Source organism: Camelina sativa, chromosome 12 (assembly GCF_030686135.1).
Source record: "Camelina sativa cultivar CO46 ecotype springtype chromosome 12, ASM3068613v1".
NCBI classification, from domain to species: Eukaryota; Viridiplantae; Streptophyta; class Magnoliopsida; order Brassicales; family Brassicaceae; genus Camelina; species Camelina sativa.
The window spans coordinates 36,904,576-36,918,191 of NC_141891.1; the positions used below are offsets into that span (position 1 = coordinate 36,904,576).

The 13,616-nt window shown below is 35.5% G+C and overlaps 2 protein-coding genes and 1 pseudogene across 9 annotated transcripts; 1 reads left to right on the plus strand and 2 right to left on the minus strand.

Moving 5' to 3' along the window:
- Positions 1 to 1,278: 1,278 nt before the first annotated feature.
- On the minus strand, positions 1,279 to 4,342 carry LOC147933210 (uncharacterized; annotated as a pseudogene).
- A 3,220-nt stretch (positions 4,343 to 7,562) lies between these two features.
- Positions 7,563 to 8,699, plus strand: LOC104730541 (putative F-box/LRR-repeat protein At4g00320). The gene is made up of 3 exons (XM_010449724.3): positions 7,563 to 7,737; positions 7,837 to 7,977; positions 8,053 to 8,699. Exons 1-3 carry the CDS (start codon positions 7,705 to 7,707, stop codon positions 8,518 to 8,520), a joined length of 642 nt encoding a protein of 213 aa, XP_010448026.1. The 5' UTR covers positions 7,563 to 7,704; the 3' UTR covers positions 8,521 to 8,699.
- A 397-nt stretch (positions 8,700 to 9,096) lies between these two features.
- On the minus strand, positions 9,097 to 11,843 carry LOC104754786 (geranylgeranyl transferase type-2 subunit alpha 2-like). Of its 8 annotated transcripts, none has more exons than XM_087479868.1 (9): positions 11,725 to 11,843; positions 11,492 to 11,648; positions 11,225 to 11,412; positions 11,026 to 11,130; positions 10,733 to 10,941; positions 10,117 to 10,609; positions 9,835 to 10,018; positions 9,560 to 9,731; positions 9,097 to 9,470 (listed from the first exon to the last, which is right to left on the minus strand). In XM_087479868.1, exons 1-9 carry the CDS (start codon positions 11,841 to 11,843, stop codon positions 9,097 to 9,099), a joined length of 2,001 nt encoding a protein of 666 aa, XP_087335994.1. The 8 variants fall into 8 exon arrangements, with proteins under 8 accessions (XP_087335994.1, XP_087335990.1, XP_087335989.1 ...); XM_087479864.1 differs by having other exon boundaries at positions 10,117 to 10,626; positions 10,705 to 10,941; XM_087479863.1 differs by having other exon boundaries at positions 10,117 to 10,629; positions 10,705 to 10,941.
- Positions 11,844 to 13,616: the final 1,773 nt, after the last annotated feature.

The following is a 13,616-nucleotide window of genomic DNA, read 5'->3' on the forward strand; positions in this document are numbered from 1 at the left end:
CTGTTTATAATAATGAATTTAAGAAATAAACAATACTTTTAATTTAATTATTTTTGATTGATTTAGTAAAATTAAATTTGTTTTTTTTTGTATTTTGTCGTTAATATACGACTCCACGACGTAGTCGCTTATATACGACTGTTTTACAAGTCACTTTTTCGTCGCAAATTAGCAACTGTTTTGAGATCACTTTAAGTTGAGATCAAAAATTTACGACCATATATATTAGTCTTAAAAGAGTCGCACATATGTGACAGTATTGTGACCGTTGTTTCAAAATATATGACTGTTACTGTGTGTCTCTAAACCGTTGCTTTTATACGACCATATTTATTAGTCTTAAAAGAGTCGTAAATATGCCACCATATTGCGACTGTTATATTTTGCGACCGTTTTTAGCGACTAACTTAGATAGTCCCGTAATAGTCGCAAGTGGCTGTTTTGCGACCATTTTAAGACTCTTTTGGGGATCACAAACGGCTTTTTTTCTTGTAGTGAGCCGGAGCGACCACTCTTCCAGCTCCTAGAGTTTCATCTCGCCCTCCTTGGTCCAAGCTAGAAGATTTAAGAATCAACCCTCATAGAGTTTGGAATGATGATATTAGAAAGGATCTTGAGACACCAAAATACATTAATAAGCCTGCTTTAGAGAATTGGGATGAGTATGATACACTTTTCTACAATGGATGGATTGGAGTTGATATTAAGCCTACTAGAACCACTACAAGAAATATGCCCATTGTTAGCACAAGAAAAACGCCATTATATCGTTTTGATAGCGATTTTATAAACGTTGTCCTTGCTGGTGCTATCTAAGAGGAGACACATACAATAGCGCTTTTTACCTATGCTATTAATTGTCAATATATAATAGCATCATAATATGGCTATAGTAATGTTATTAGTAGCGTCTTTTATTTGCTATAATGGAGTTAATAGTAGCAGAATATTTGTACTATGTTTTTATCTAGTGTAGCTATGTATGTTTGCTATAATTTATTTTCTCATTGCAAAAAATTAACACTATAATTTAGTTTTATGTAGCTGTGATTTTTTGCTATGCTCTATAATTGATATTTATATTATATATATACATATTATATAATGCTTTGCAAGAAATTAAATTTAGAATTTTATTGTAGACTAAAAAAACCATACATAAGATTCAAGTACAAGTCTGAAAACAACACTCATTGATCTAATCATTCAACTACCAAGTCTCAACCAAACGTTCAAGCATGAAAAAAAGAAAGTTATAGTGCTTCTTACTCCAGCAGCTTAGACGATGATCACTTTGTCTGCTGGCCATGCAATGGTGGTACCTATTGCATCTTCCATACACTCAATCTGAGAAGAAGGCCTCCAAACAGCAGCATCATTGACCTTTACTACGTCTACCCATACACGAACTCCATCAGGCCCCAAAGGAACAAAGTGAACTGTTACGTCAGGATTATTTGAAGACCATCTTCCTTCAGCAACCACCCTTCTATTTCCAGTAACATCCATCAACAAGCACTTCTTATTTTCGTTGACAACACTGTCTGTAGGACTGTTATGCTGCAATGTTTTCCCGAAAAGAAGTACTTAGTCACTGCTTTAAAACTATCAAAATTAACCATCACTTATCTCTGTACAGAAATGATAGATGTTACCTGGATTTGTTGAGTAGGAGACTGTGAAAAGGATTGCGAATCCTTCTGAGGTTTCTTCAAAGGAGCTGGGGGTGTTCCTGCAGAATCTAGTTGAGAAGGAGACAGTGAACGTGCTGGTGTTTCACTGTTTAGTCTGCATAACATTACTCTGTGTGCAGGCCATGCTATGAAAGACTTCAAACAGTCCTCAAGGATTGTCATTTTAGAATTGGGCCTCCATAGAAATGTTTCAGGTTCATGCACAACATCTAGGAATATTTTAACAGCTTTTGGTCCAATAGGAACTCCATTAACCAATGCGTCCTTATCGCTGCTTTGCCACCGACCTTCTGCCACAACTTCTTCATCATTTGTTCCCCAATGTAGTAGTCTGCAGTAGTTGATAGATTCTGGGCTTGGACTCTAATAAACATACGCATAGAAGAAGATGATTATGGCTATCTCAAATGTAAAATTAATGGTAAACATATGAAAGAAACTCAAACTGTGCCTTAGGATTAATGTCTTCTGGTATCGCGTCGTCTATAACAACAGTAAAATTATGAGGTCATGCAATCATTGATCCAACTGCTTCCCCAACAGTATTCATCTTAACAGTAGGTCTCCAAAACCATGCATATGGAACAACAGCAGTTTGCAGCAACACCTTATAACACTTAGGCCCTAAACGAGTATCTATGACATAGTCTTCAGGATCAGATGACATGATCAGTCCCTCCGCAACTTTAGCATCACTACCAGACCAATCATGCAACATAAATTTGGGTTTTGCATTGTTGGTGACACTCTACAAAGCGATATGCATAACAGTCAAAATTTAAATCCAGCAAACAGAATATATTTGGTATGAGCAAATTTCAAGTACTTACTCTTTGAGCGGAGTTTTCACCTACTTCAGGTTCAGTTGTTTTCTGTGAAATAAAGCAAAACCAAAACCAGAAATAGAATTCCACGTATCTACAAATCAAAAGACAACGAGTTAGCTAGGCTATTGATCTTCTTAACGAGTTAATATATGAAAGTTTATTTATAAAATAGGACTTGCCTGTTTTTTTAACCAAGCAGCAAAATTCTTATTCCAAAAATCATTTTTGAAATTTTTTAAGAGGACAGAGATATTATGACCAGTTAATGTCCTGTATTTCCTCCCATGTTCAGCTTTTCCTTCAAACCAAGTCTTTTTTCCTCGATAACTGTGTGTTGGTGATAGACCTTTGCGATGGCACATATAGACATGTTTCCTACTATTACTCAACCACATACTGTCAGTGTCTTTTCCACATAAAGGACAACCCATCTTACCTTTAACTTTGCATCCAGCAAGATTTCCATATGCAGGGAAATCACTGATAGTCCATAAGAGCATTGCTTTTAGTGTGAAAGTGCTCTTACTGAAAGCATCATAAGCTATCTCTCCTTTACTCCACAAATGGTTTAGATCCTCTATTAGAGGTTCCAAGTAAACATCAATGCTATTACCAGGTTGCTGCAGCCCAGGAATCAACAAGCTAAGCATGATGTTCTCCTTCTTCATACATAGGTCAGGAGCCATATTATAACTCACTAGCAAAACTGGCCAACAATTGTATCTGCTGTTCTTCATATTGAAAGGGTTAAATCCATCAGTCGAAAGTCCCAGATGGATGTTCCTTGGTTCAGCAGCAAACGCAGAGTATTTGGCATTCATCTGATCCCAAGTAACATAATCTACAGGGTGACACAGTTTTCCATCACTACTCTTGTTCGAAAAATGCCACCGCAGGTCCTTGGCAAGTTGCTCAAACCTAAACATCTTCTTCAGTCGCAGTATAATTGGAAAGTACCTTAAAACTTTCTGGGGGATACCTTTCTTTATCTGACTAGTGTGCATGTTTACCTTCCATCTCAACGCCTTGCACTTAGGACAATTGTCAAGCTTCTTCAACTTCTTCCTGAATAGACAACAATCATTAACACAAGCATGAATCTTCTGATAACCCATATCAAAAGACTTGAGAAACTTCTTCACTTCATAGACTGATGTATGTAGAACATTCTCCTCCGGTAACATGTCTGGCAAAGTCCCTAGAAGATCGTTGAAGCATTTGTCTGACCAGCCATTTTCTGTCTTGATTCTATATAGTGAAACAATTGCTGATAATTTGCTATGATTTGCACACGTAGGGTATAAAGGAGTTTCAGCATCTGCTAGTTTTGCAAGGAACTCGTCCTCTTTCTTGTCATCGGCCTCACCCTCAACATCATCCACTAATTGACCCTGAGCAGCTAACTCTTCATCTAAGTATTCAACAACTCTGTATAACCCTAAAACCTCTTCATTCCACTGACTAACATAGTTGTCTACTGAAACCACTTCTCCATGATGATACCACTCCCTCTGTATCTTGTAATCCTCATCCATTCCCTTACTTACTAGGTGATCTACTACTACACTGCCTAAATGTCAATCAACATTGCGACAGTCCGTACATGGGCATATTACCAACTGATCATATCCTCCTATAGCATCAGTAACCTCTTTAACAAAATTTAAAGCACCAATCTCACAAGCAGGATCAGTCATTCAGTACATGCCATTGAAAACAAAACAAACTAAATCAGACATGCACAAATCAACCACTTACCATATAATTTATTTATCAAAAAAGTAATTACCTGCATAGATGAACCCATCTCTTCTCCACCATTTTATATGCTATCCTTATTGAGAACCGTCCATTCAGTAATTAAAACCAGCATGATTCAGGCAAAAACATAGTACATGTGCAATCCACAAAACAATCAAATTCACAATAAAGTTTTGTTTAGCTAAACACAAAACTTATCAAGCTCTAAACTGCGAGTACACAAAGAAATTACTGACAAGGACTAACCTATTGAAATTGGCTGAAATCCAGAAAGAAATTCCTCCAAACCGCGAGTACCAAAACCTGCAAATAGAGAACCCAAATTACTGACAAATCTTGATATAAGACAGATCTAAACTTCAAATCTCTAAATAAGACAGAATCATAACTATGAAATCTCTAATTAAAACAGATCTAAACTTGAAATCAGAAGAACCCTACTTGAGAAAACACTGAATCGAAAAATCTAATGAAACAAACCGATTGAAATGCGAATCGTCGGCGGAAAAGATTGTTAACAGAGGAGCTTCTTCGGCGGATAAGATCTCACTGACAAAGGAGCTTCGTCTTTGATGAAGATTGTGGAGATTTTCTGGTGAACTGGGGTAATATGGACCGTCGTCGACTCGTCGGCGGAGAGCTCGACGAAGTGAGACTAATGGTTTTTTTTTCATTCTAAGTTTTAACTAAAATTTTATTAAGTCTCGCGGGTGGAGAGGGAAAAGAGTCAGTTTTACTAAAATTTTACTAAGTCTTTGGCGGAAATACTGATTTTTGGTTCGCGCTTACATATTTTTATGCTTGGCGTTTTAAAAGCGCCATTATAGAGCTCCATTTTAAAAAATTTATCAACGATAACACTTGCGAAAACTGCGTTATATTATTCTGCTATTAATGCCCATATTTCTTGTAGTGAACGCTTGATTTGGTTGCTACAAGACAAATGGGTATTGATGGTGAAGTTCTAGCTATGTTGGATATGATTGGTTTGGGAACAATTGCGTCTAGGCAATATGATATGTATCCAGATATTGTTTGTTAGTTCATGACCACAATGGGAGTGTATTATCATAATGAGATAGTTAAGAATGCGCATGCAGGATTTCTATCTTTCTTTATAAAAAGTATTCGCTACAAGCTATCGCTCAGGGATCTCTGTGGAATTTATGGATTTGAGAGAGATTTTACAGAGGTTGCATGTCCTGCTCAGTTTCATAATGCATAAGATTTCTAGAGCCTGTTCGGAAATGGGCTATATGATTCCAAGTCATCTACACAGACAGATGGTAGACATCTGGTCCTGAGGTATATCATTCGTGATATTGGGAACACATTTCTCTGTAATATAGTATGGTATACAAATGATATGGTATAAAATTAAAACCAACTATTGATTTACAAAAGGAAAATATATATTTGTTATACTGTTTTGTAGTAAAATTTTATTATATAATCTTTTAGTAAAGTTATGTAATTTTTTTTTAATTTTTGTTGTTTGTAAAAATAATTAATTTTTTTTGGTCAATGCCGGTCACCGCCAGTTAATAATGGTTAACACCAGATTCCGACAAACAAAGCATCAGAATTAGATGATTATAGTATTGTACACATAACTCATGTTTGGTTATGCATGTCCTTATGAAATGTCAATTGTTAGTGTAGTTAATAAAATATTTATATTATTTGTATGTGTGGCAATGTGTTGGTCTATATTTGGCGTAGCTGGCAATCATTTTTCCATTAAAAATTTAACATATTCTTACAGTACATCTTGTGAGCTTTATTTGAAATATTTTACTTTAAACATCTATTGGGCATTTTTTTAGTTTTGTTGTGTACTCTATTATTTAAAATAAACTCGGTCAATATTATAATTTATTTTCTTATATTATTAAACTAAGATATTTAATAAGAGTTTCAATCAGTCCTAAATATTTGTTTTGAATAACTTATTACATTTAGGAAATAAATCTTCTAAAAACCCTAGAACCAAAAGTTGCTCTTTTTATATAAATATATCTCTAAATTATATTTGCTCCGCCTCCTATTTTTTTGCCCCTCAATTTACCAAAAAAAAAAAAAACTAAAAGACATGACAAGGGTGTGCGCAAAAAGCTCTCGATAATCTCGAGACGAGGTAAAAAGTCATCAAACTTTTTCAATTTCTCAAGATTTTTGTTTTTGTTTCTTAGGTCGTGAATAGGGTGAGCATAAATTAGTTTGGCTAAAATTTTAAGACACCTATATTGAGATCTGTAAGTTCCATGAAACAACTATTTAGATCTGGATCTGCGAATTTTTCAAGACTTTGTTTTTGTTTTATGGGTTGTTATATTAGGGTGAACACGAATTAGTTTTACTAAATTTTTCTTTTTTAAGATACCTATTTTGGGATCCGTCAGATCGATGAACAACTATCTAGACTTGAATTTGCGGATTTATCAAGATTTTTATTTTTGTTACTTTGGTTGTGGATAAGGGTGATCATCACAAATAGTTTAGCTAAAATTTTAGGATACTAGATCCATAGTCATCGAATCCATAAAACAACTATCTAGTTTCGGATCTGCGGATCTGGATATCCACTAACAAAAGAAAATAGCTACACAAATATTAAGCAATTTTACTATTTTTTATAAAATATTTATAAATCTTATACAAATATTTGAACAGTTTATAGAACGGACAAGGTTTGTAACTGGTCATTGTGCTCTGTATGTAAGGCTTTTTGATGATAACGGAAGGTGATAAGGCCGCCAAGTGCTTGAATTTGCTGCCACAAGAAACCAACGTGCTCAACCATGTTTCAAAGAAATGATGATGGCTGTTGGTGGTGGTCAGATGGAGCTAAATATCCCTGACTCTCGTGATTTATACGGCTGGTTGCTTCAAGAAGCTTTGAAAGAAGTGCAAGATTATGTGAAAAAAATTTAAGATTCCTGGGAAATCACCGGATGCAGCATTTTGTTGGATGCTTGGATTGACCAGAAAGGCCTTTCTGGTCAATGTAATGGCCTTTCTAGTCAATGTAATGGCCTTTTTGGTCAATCCAAGCATCCAACAAAATGCTGCACCCGGTGATCTTCCAGGAATCTTTAATCTTCTTCACATAATCTTGCACTTCTTTCAAAGCTTCTTGAAGCAACCAGCCGTATAAATCACGAGAGTCAGGGATATTTAGCTCCATCTGACCACCACCAACAGCCATCATCATTTCTTTGAAACATGGTTGAGCACGTTGGTTTCTTGTGGCAGCAAATTCAAGCACTTGGCGGCCTTATCACCTTCCGTTATCATCAAAAAGCCTTACAAACAGAGCACAATGACCAGTTACAAACTCAAACTCGCTTACAAGGACATCTGGCGATATTGCAAAGGACAAGATTAATGTAACAAGACTTCTCACGGGAATATGCAATGTTATGATTCTCTACTTGTCTTATGCCACCCTCAAGGTTAGTCACATCTTTCTCCTAATCCTTTTAAGTTGATGTTCACAATTCACAAGTGATGAGTGATTATATATGTAGTTGATTTGGTTTTTTGTACATCAGGTACTTGGTCTCTGCCGTGTAACAATGCCGGTATTCGAGAACCTGATTCAGTTAACTATTAAGACTGCACTAGATGTAGGATGGGGACCATTGCTACCTCTACTCAACAATTGTCGAAATCTACAAACTCTTGTCTTCGAGGTACCCATATACAAACTTTAAATCAATCGCTGACATAATTTAGATTTCTGATACTGATTCTTTTATATGTTTTAGGGACTGCATCACAAATATGCAGTTAAATGTTCGGACGACGAAGAGGAAGAATGTGACTGCAAATATCAAGATGAATTATGGGTGGAAGAGGTTGTTGATACTTGTCTATCATCAAGCCCGGTGAAGGTTATAAAGATATTTAACTTTGGTGAAACTCCTTATCGGGAAGAAGACACAGAGGACCAGATAAAGCAGGTCATGCAATTCCTAACGACAATGCCGGAACTCGAACAAGTGATATTGTACTACGATTCACCAGAAGATGACGATTTGATGAAACTATACAAGGACCTTTGCGAGCTTCCTACTGTGGCATCAGCCAATTGTGAGGTCCGGCTAATCTTCCCCAACTTATCAACTACTATCTCCCCATTAGAAAGGGTAATCTTCTTTAGGAATATCCTTTTATGGTTTCTTAGCCATGGACATGTTTCAGGCAATCAGGCTACAAGTTTGCATAGCTTCTGAAAAAACTCTAAAACTCTGTTTCTGCCGTGTGCTTCTTTCTTTTTCTTTATTGGCTTTTGTATTCCCTTTTTAAAGACTTGTTATTGCTTTCCCCTTTTGTCGACTGAGAATGTTTAATATCTTTTATTTGTCTCTCTTCTTCTTATCTATTGAATAAGGCTGGTGGTCATTGTTGTCTTCTTGAAATGGATCATAGTTTCTTGATAATGTCGAGTTACTATTTACTATGGATTAGAAAATGAGGGAATAGTAAAAAATAGGCGTTCATTATTTAACAAAAGTAAGAATAAAGGGTTGACGCTTTCAGCACACGTAAACATATATAGGAGTCCCGTTTCAATCCCGTACAGCACAACACTTCCAAAAAGATACTGCAAGAAGCACAACACTTCCTAAGGTTCCTCCTGTAGTATTTTCCAATATAAACCCTTCTCTGTCATTGAAACCTTAAGCAGAAATATCACAATAAAAACTTACTTGTTTTATAAAAGCTTTCAACGAAAAATTGTGCTATGGCTAACTTCAACTTGTTTTACAAAACCTACGTGGACAGCATTAAAAACTGGCCTAAACATTTTAACTTGCGAGTTTGTTGCCATCAAGCCATACAAGCGTTGGCACAACCTGGCGGACGAAGGAGCTAAACTCTTCCCCTGCTATTAGGTCGTTGCCTCTTATATCGAACTGCTTCAGTTTCATCAAATCTCTAAGCACCAAATACGTATCCCTGTATTTACTAGGCACCTTTCTTCCAGTTTCACCCGAATTAGAGAACGACGAAGAACATAGGTACCTTGTTGTATCCACTGGGTGCTTGCAGCCGATGTGGTTATGTGAAACATCCAACACTCTGAGCTGCTTCAGATGTCTTAGAGAGTGGAGCGCTGAAAAGCTCTTGATTCTGTTGTGACTCAGATTGAGGCAACAGAGAAGCTGCATCGCCTCCAATCCTACACACAGACCATTACATATCTAGTCACACAGATGCAACAACTAATATTAAAGACTCAAAATTAAAGCGTTAGAAAAATTTAGATACCTTCAGCTGAATGAAGCTCATTGTGGCTGAGATCTAACATTTGCACAAATAACAACTTCTCCAGAGCGGCTATCCGGGATAGTGTTAAGTTATTGAGCCTTAGACATACAATACTGTTCATGTTTCTGTTCCGAAACAGGTGTCTGGTTAGGGACTCAGTGCTTGAAGTCACCTGTGTGTATCAACATTCTCTTTATAGGCATCTTTAATTTAAAAACATCTAAAATCAAATAGTGAAAAAACTCATACAACTATATTGGAGACTAAGTAAGTACCTTGCGGAGAAGAGCTACCCTGTGCTCATCCTTGTAGTACTGGTCATGCCAAGAATCAAGGGCCATCAGATCGTTATACAGCTGGAGGATTTCTTTATAATGGACACCTTTAACAGCATCATCATCCGAGATCATAGTTTCCTCAGCCATCAAAAGTTTTGCAAGATTGAGCTTTCCAAATTTGCTATAAAAAAAAAAAGGAAACAAGAACTCAAAAGGTCAAGACTATACAATTTCTCTTTTCCATTTAATCTGTAAAATGTTTACAGGACTATTTCATACCTGTCAGGCAACTTACGAAATTGTTCAATCTCTATCTTTATAGCTTGCTTACGCCACTCAAAACCTGTATCAACCTCTAACTGATCCAAGGTAATAAGAGAATTCAAATCCTTCGACGACTGTGCATCCCAACTGTCAAAACCATCCGTCCATGAAATAATGCCTTCTTGTGACTCTCCGACAGTGTCATCAATATGAACTGTAAATACAAACTCATAAGGAGTGATCAAGTTACATCCTGTGGAGGAAACAATTCCTCGAGACTTGCCAAGGCTGACCTTCACTTTGACAGGTTCTGTTCTGTCAAATTTCAGACGAGCAACCCATACACAAGACACTTGAGAGTTCTTCTCCGGAACTGGTTCCCAAACAAGGTCCTCATTGCTTTTTAGTTCAGAATCAATAGTAACAGTAGAGGAGCTAACTCCACTGACAGCTTGGTCAAAGTAAAGAATCAGTGGAAAAGAACCAGACTCGGAACAGTAAGTAGTGAACTTAGAAGAAGAAGAAGAAGAAGAAGAAGAAGAAGAAGAAGAAGAAGAAGAAGAAGAAGAAGAAGAAGAAGAAGAAGAAGAAGAAGAAGAGCCATTAAAGCAGCCAGGTCCAGATAGAATGATATTGGAACCATCTGAAGGCCACGGGGAAGCACGAAGAGGAGTCTCCATTTTGACAGTTTGATCAAGAAGCCAAAGATAATAAAACCAACCACTTTGGTCATCTTCTTCAGTAAAGATAGCATTGTGTACATAATCAAATTCACGACGAATCGTTTCCTTTGGCATAAACCCATCAGCTTTTTTGGCGACTAAACTTGAAAGAAGTACACTGCATAATTAAATCAACCAAAACAATAAAAGTAAACTTGATAGTACCACAAATGCGTCCATATGTTTAAATAATGCATCATACCTACGATTGTGCCAAGCAGAATAGTTGCTAAAGTTATCATTGATCATATCAGTTGTATGCTGCAACTCATCCTGTTCTGACGTCTTGGTTAGCTCCACAACAAACCTGACACACAAAAAAAGGGAGCAGCTAGAGACATCAAAGATATGAAAAGATGCAAATAAGCTGATTGACATTAATGTGCATATATAAATCTCACCTACGATAATTCCAAAGGTGAAAGTTCCGGAGAACTAGATTCTTTTTAATTTCGTCGTCAAGCTTTTGATATTTATTCAAAAGTTGCAACTCTTTATCTAAGGAGGAACACTGCCCTTTACTCAAAACCCACTTACGATGATACCATGCCCCATACGACTTGAGATTTCTCTTTAAGGCATTCTCCACCTGGAATTAACCAAAAGAATGATCAGCATTAGTGGGAAGCAATCAATTATGAGTAACCCTAAATATACTTGCAACTCACGACTTCAAGTTCTTTATCGAGAATTGAGTTGACCAAGCTTGGATCTGCAGAGTCAAGGTTATACTCAACGGCAAGCTTCCGATAGTTCCAAGCAGTGTAGGCCTCCGGATTGATTTCTTGAAGCTTCGCGCTTAATTGAATTGCTTCCTTTGTGTAACTATAAGAAACCATTGATTAGATTGATTGATTGAGAGAGAAGGAAAGAGAAGAAGAAGACTTAGACTGTACGTTACATCTTTTGATGGTGATTGGACATGAACTGGGACTGGAGCAACCGGAGCTCTAGGGCTTCAGCAGCGGAGGCTGCGTCCTCTTCTGGCTTCGAAGCCGCATTCCTCTTACGACCGTGCATTCTATTCTGGTACGGGTTTCGTCTTCTAGTTCACCGGAAACCCTAAAAGCAACAATACTCTCCTCCGTTATGTAAGATTTTTTTTAGTTTTTTAGATTAAAGAAACTATGATTTTGATGCAAACGAAAAATTTCATTCAACCAATAAAAATAAATATGGTCACAAAATATCACATAAATATAAATTTTACATTTAAAAAAACTGAAAAGTAAATAAATTATACTATCTTTTTTTTTTTCAAAAAAATAAATTATACTATCAAACAAACTAAAATGTCTAAATATTCTATGACTAAAAGGAAACGGAAAGTATTTAACAGAAGCAAATAACAAAAAATAAATAAAATAAAATAATAATAACAAACGCAATTAAAAAAAAAAAACTCAAAACTCTTCAGTAATCCTCCGTTAAGGCTTTTTGTAGTTCAAAGCATGGAGATTAAGAAATTATGATTTAATGAAAAAGAAATTTAATTCAACCAATTCAAAATAAATATGGTCACGAAATATGAAACAGATATAATTTTTACCTAAAATTGATAAATTAAATAATATAATCAAATTAACTAAAATTTCTTTTTTTTTAGTAAAAATGATTTATATTAATGAATGGAAATAATTGTTATACAACTGGTTTGAAAGCTAGACTGGAGGTAGAAAACACCCTAAATAAAAAATAGTGAAAATAGACCAGATTAACATAAAATTGGAAAAATATTGCTAGATTGACATCCTCCTTTAGAAAAAAACTAGATTGACATAATGTTATGTTTAAATTACCAAAAAGCCAACAAAAATTGAAATTGGAAATAAAAAATATAGAATTAAATACTAAATAAAACTAATAATACTGAAACATAATAAAAAAAAAAAAGGACATTCAGTTTCTTATTTCTCCTTTGCTACAACCAAGAACAAAAGAGAACCTTTGAAACTGTTTTATTCATATATGTTTGATACTTTCTAACAATTTCAAACCAGCGAACCTGTTTGGTATGATTATGAACCCCAAAAAGGAAGAAAGCATGATTAAATCCACATTGGAGAGGAAGAAGAAGGAATTTATGGAAAAATAAGATGAACCAAAAAAAGAAAAAAATTTCAGTCGATATAGGGGAGGGGAGGCACGATACAAAGGAGAAAAAAGGGTAAACCCTAGATTCTCGCCATATATGGCAACTGCTACAAAAGTCTGTCGCTTAACTTAAAAAAAAATCTGTCACCAAAGGCACTAATAAATCTGTCATTACTCTGTAAAAAATCTGTTATCAAACGCGAAATAATAGATTTGTCATTACAGATAACAAATCTGCTGTCACTATATCAACAAAAAACAAAACTGTTATCATTGTATTCATATATAATAAATCTGTTATTAAGCAGCAGATTTTTTAGTAAAAAAAAAAAAAACTGTCATAACATAAGAAAATCTGCCACAACGTATATTGTGCATGTGGGTCAATATAGCAATTTTAAAAAGACTTTCGAAAATCTGTTATCAAACAACAGATTTTCCCTTCAATCCAAAAGTCAGTCATAACTAAAAAAAATCTGTCACCACTAGATGTCAAACTAGCAATTATTTTTACGTTTATAAATCTGTCGCAATGTGACAGATTTTTTAAGTGGAAAATAAAACTGTTGCAACAATCATAAAAAATCTGCCACAAAATTCCTAGAAATTTGACTAAAAACAATGAAAATCTGTCATGACTTTATAAATAAGTCTGTCGTGTTAAGAAAATCTGCTGTCCATGAAAAATCTGTCGTTATA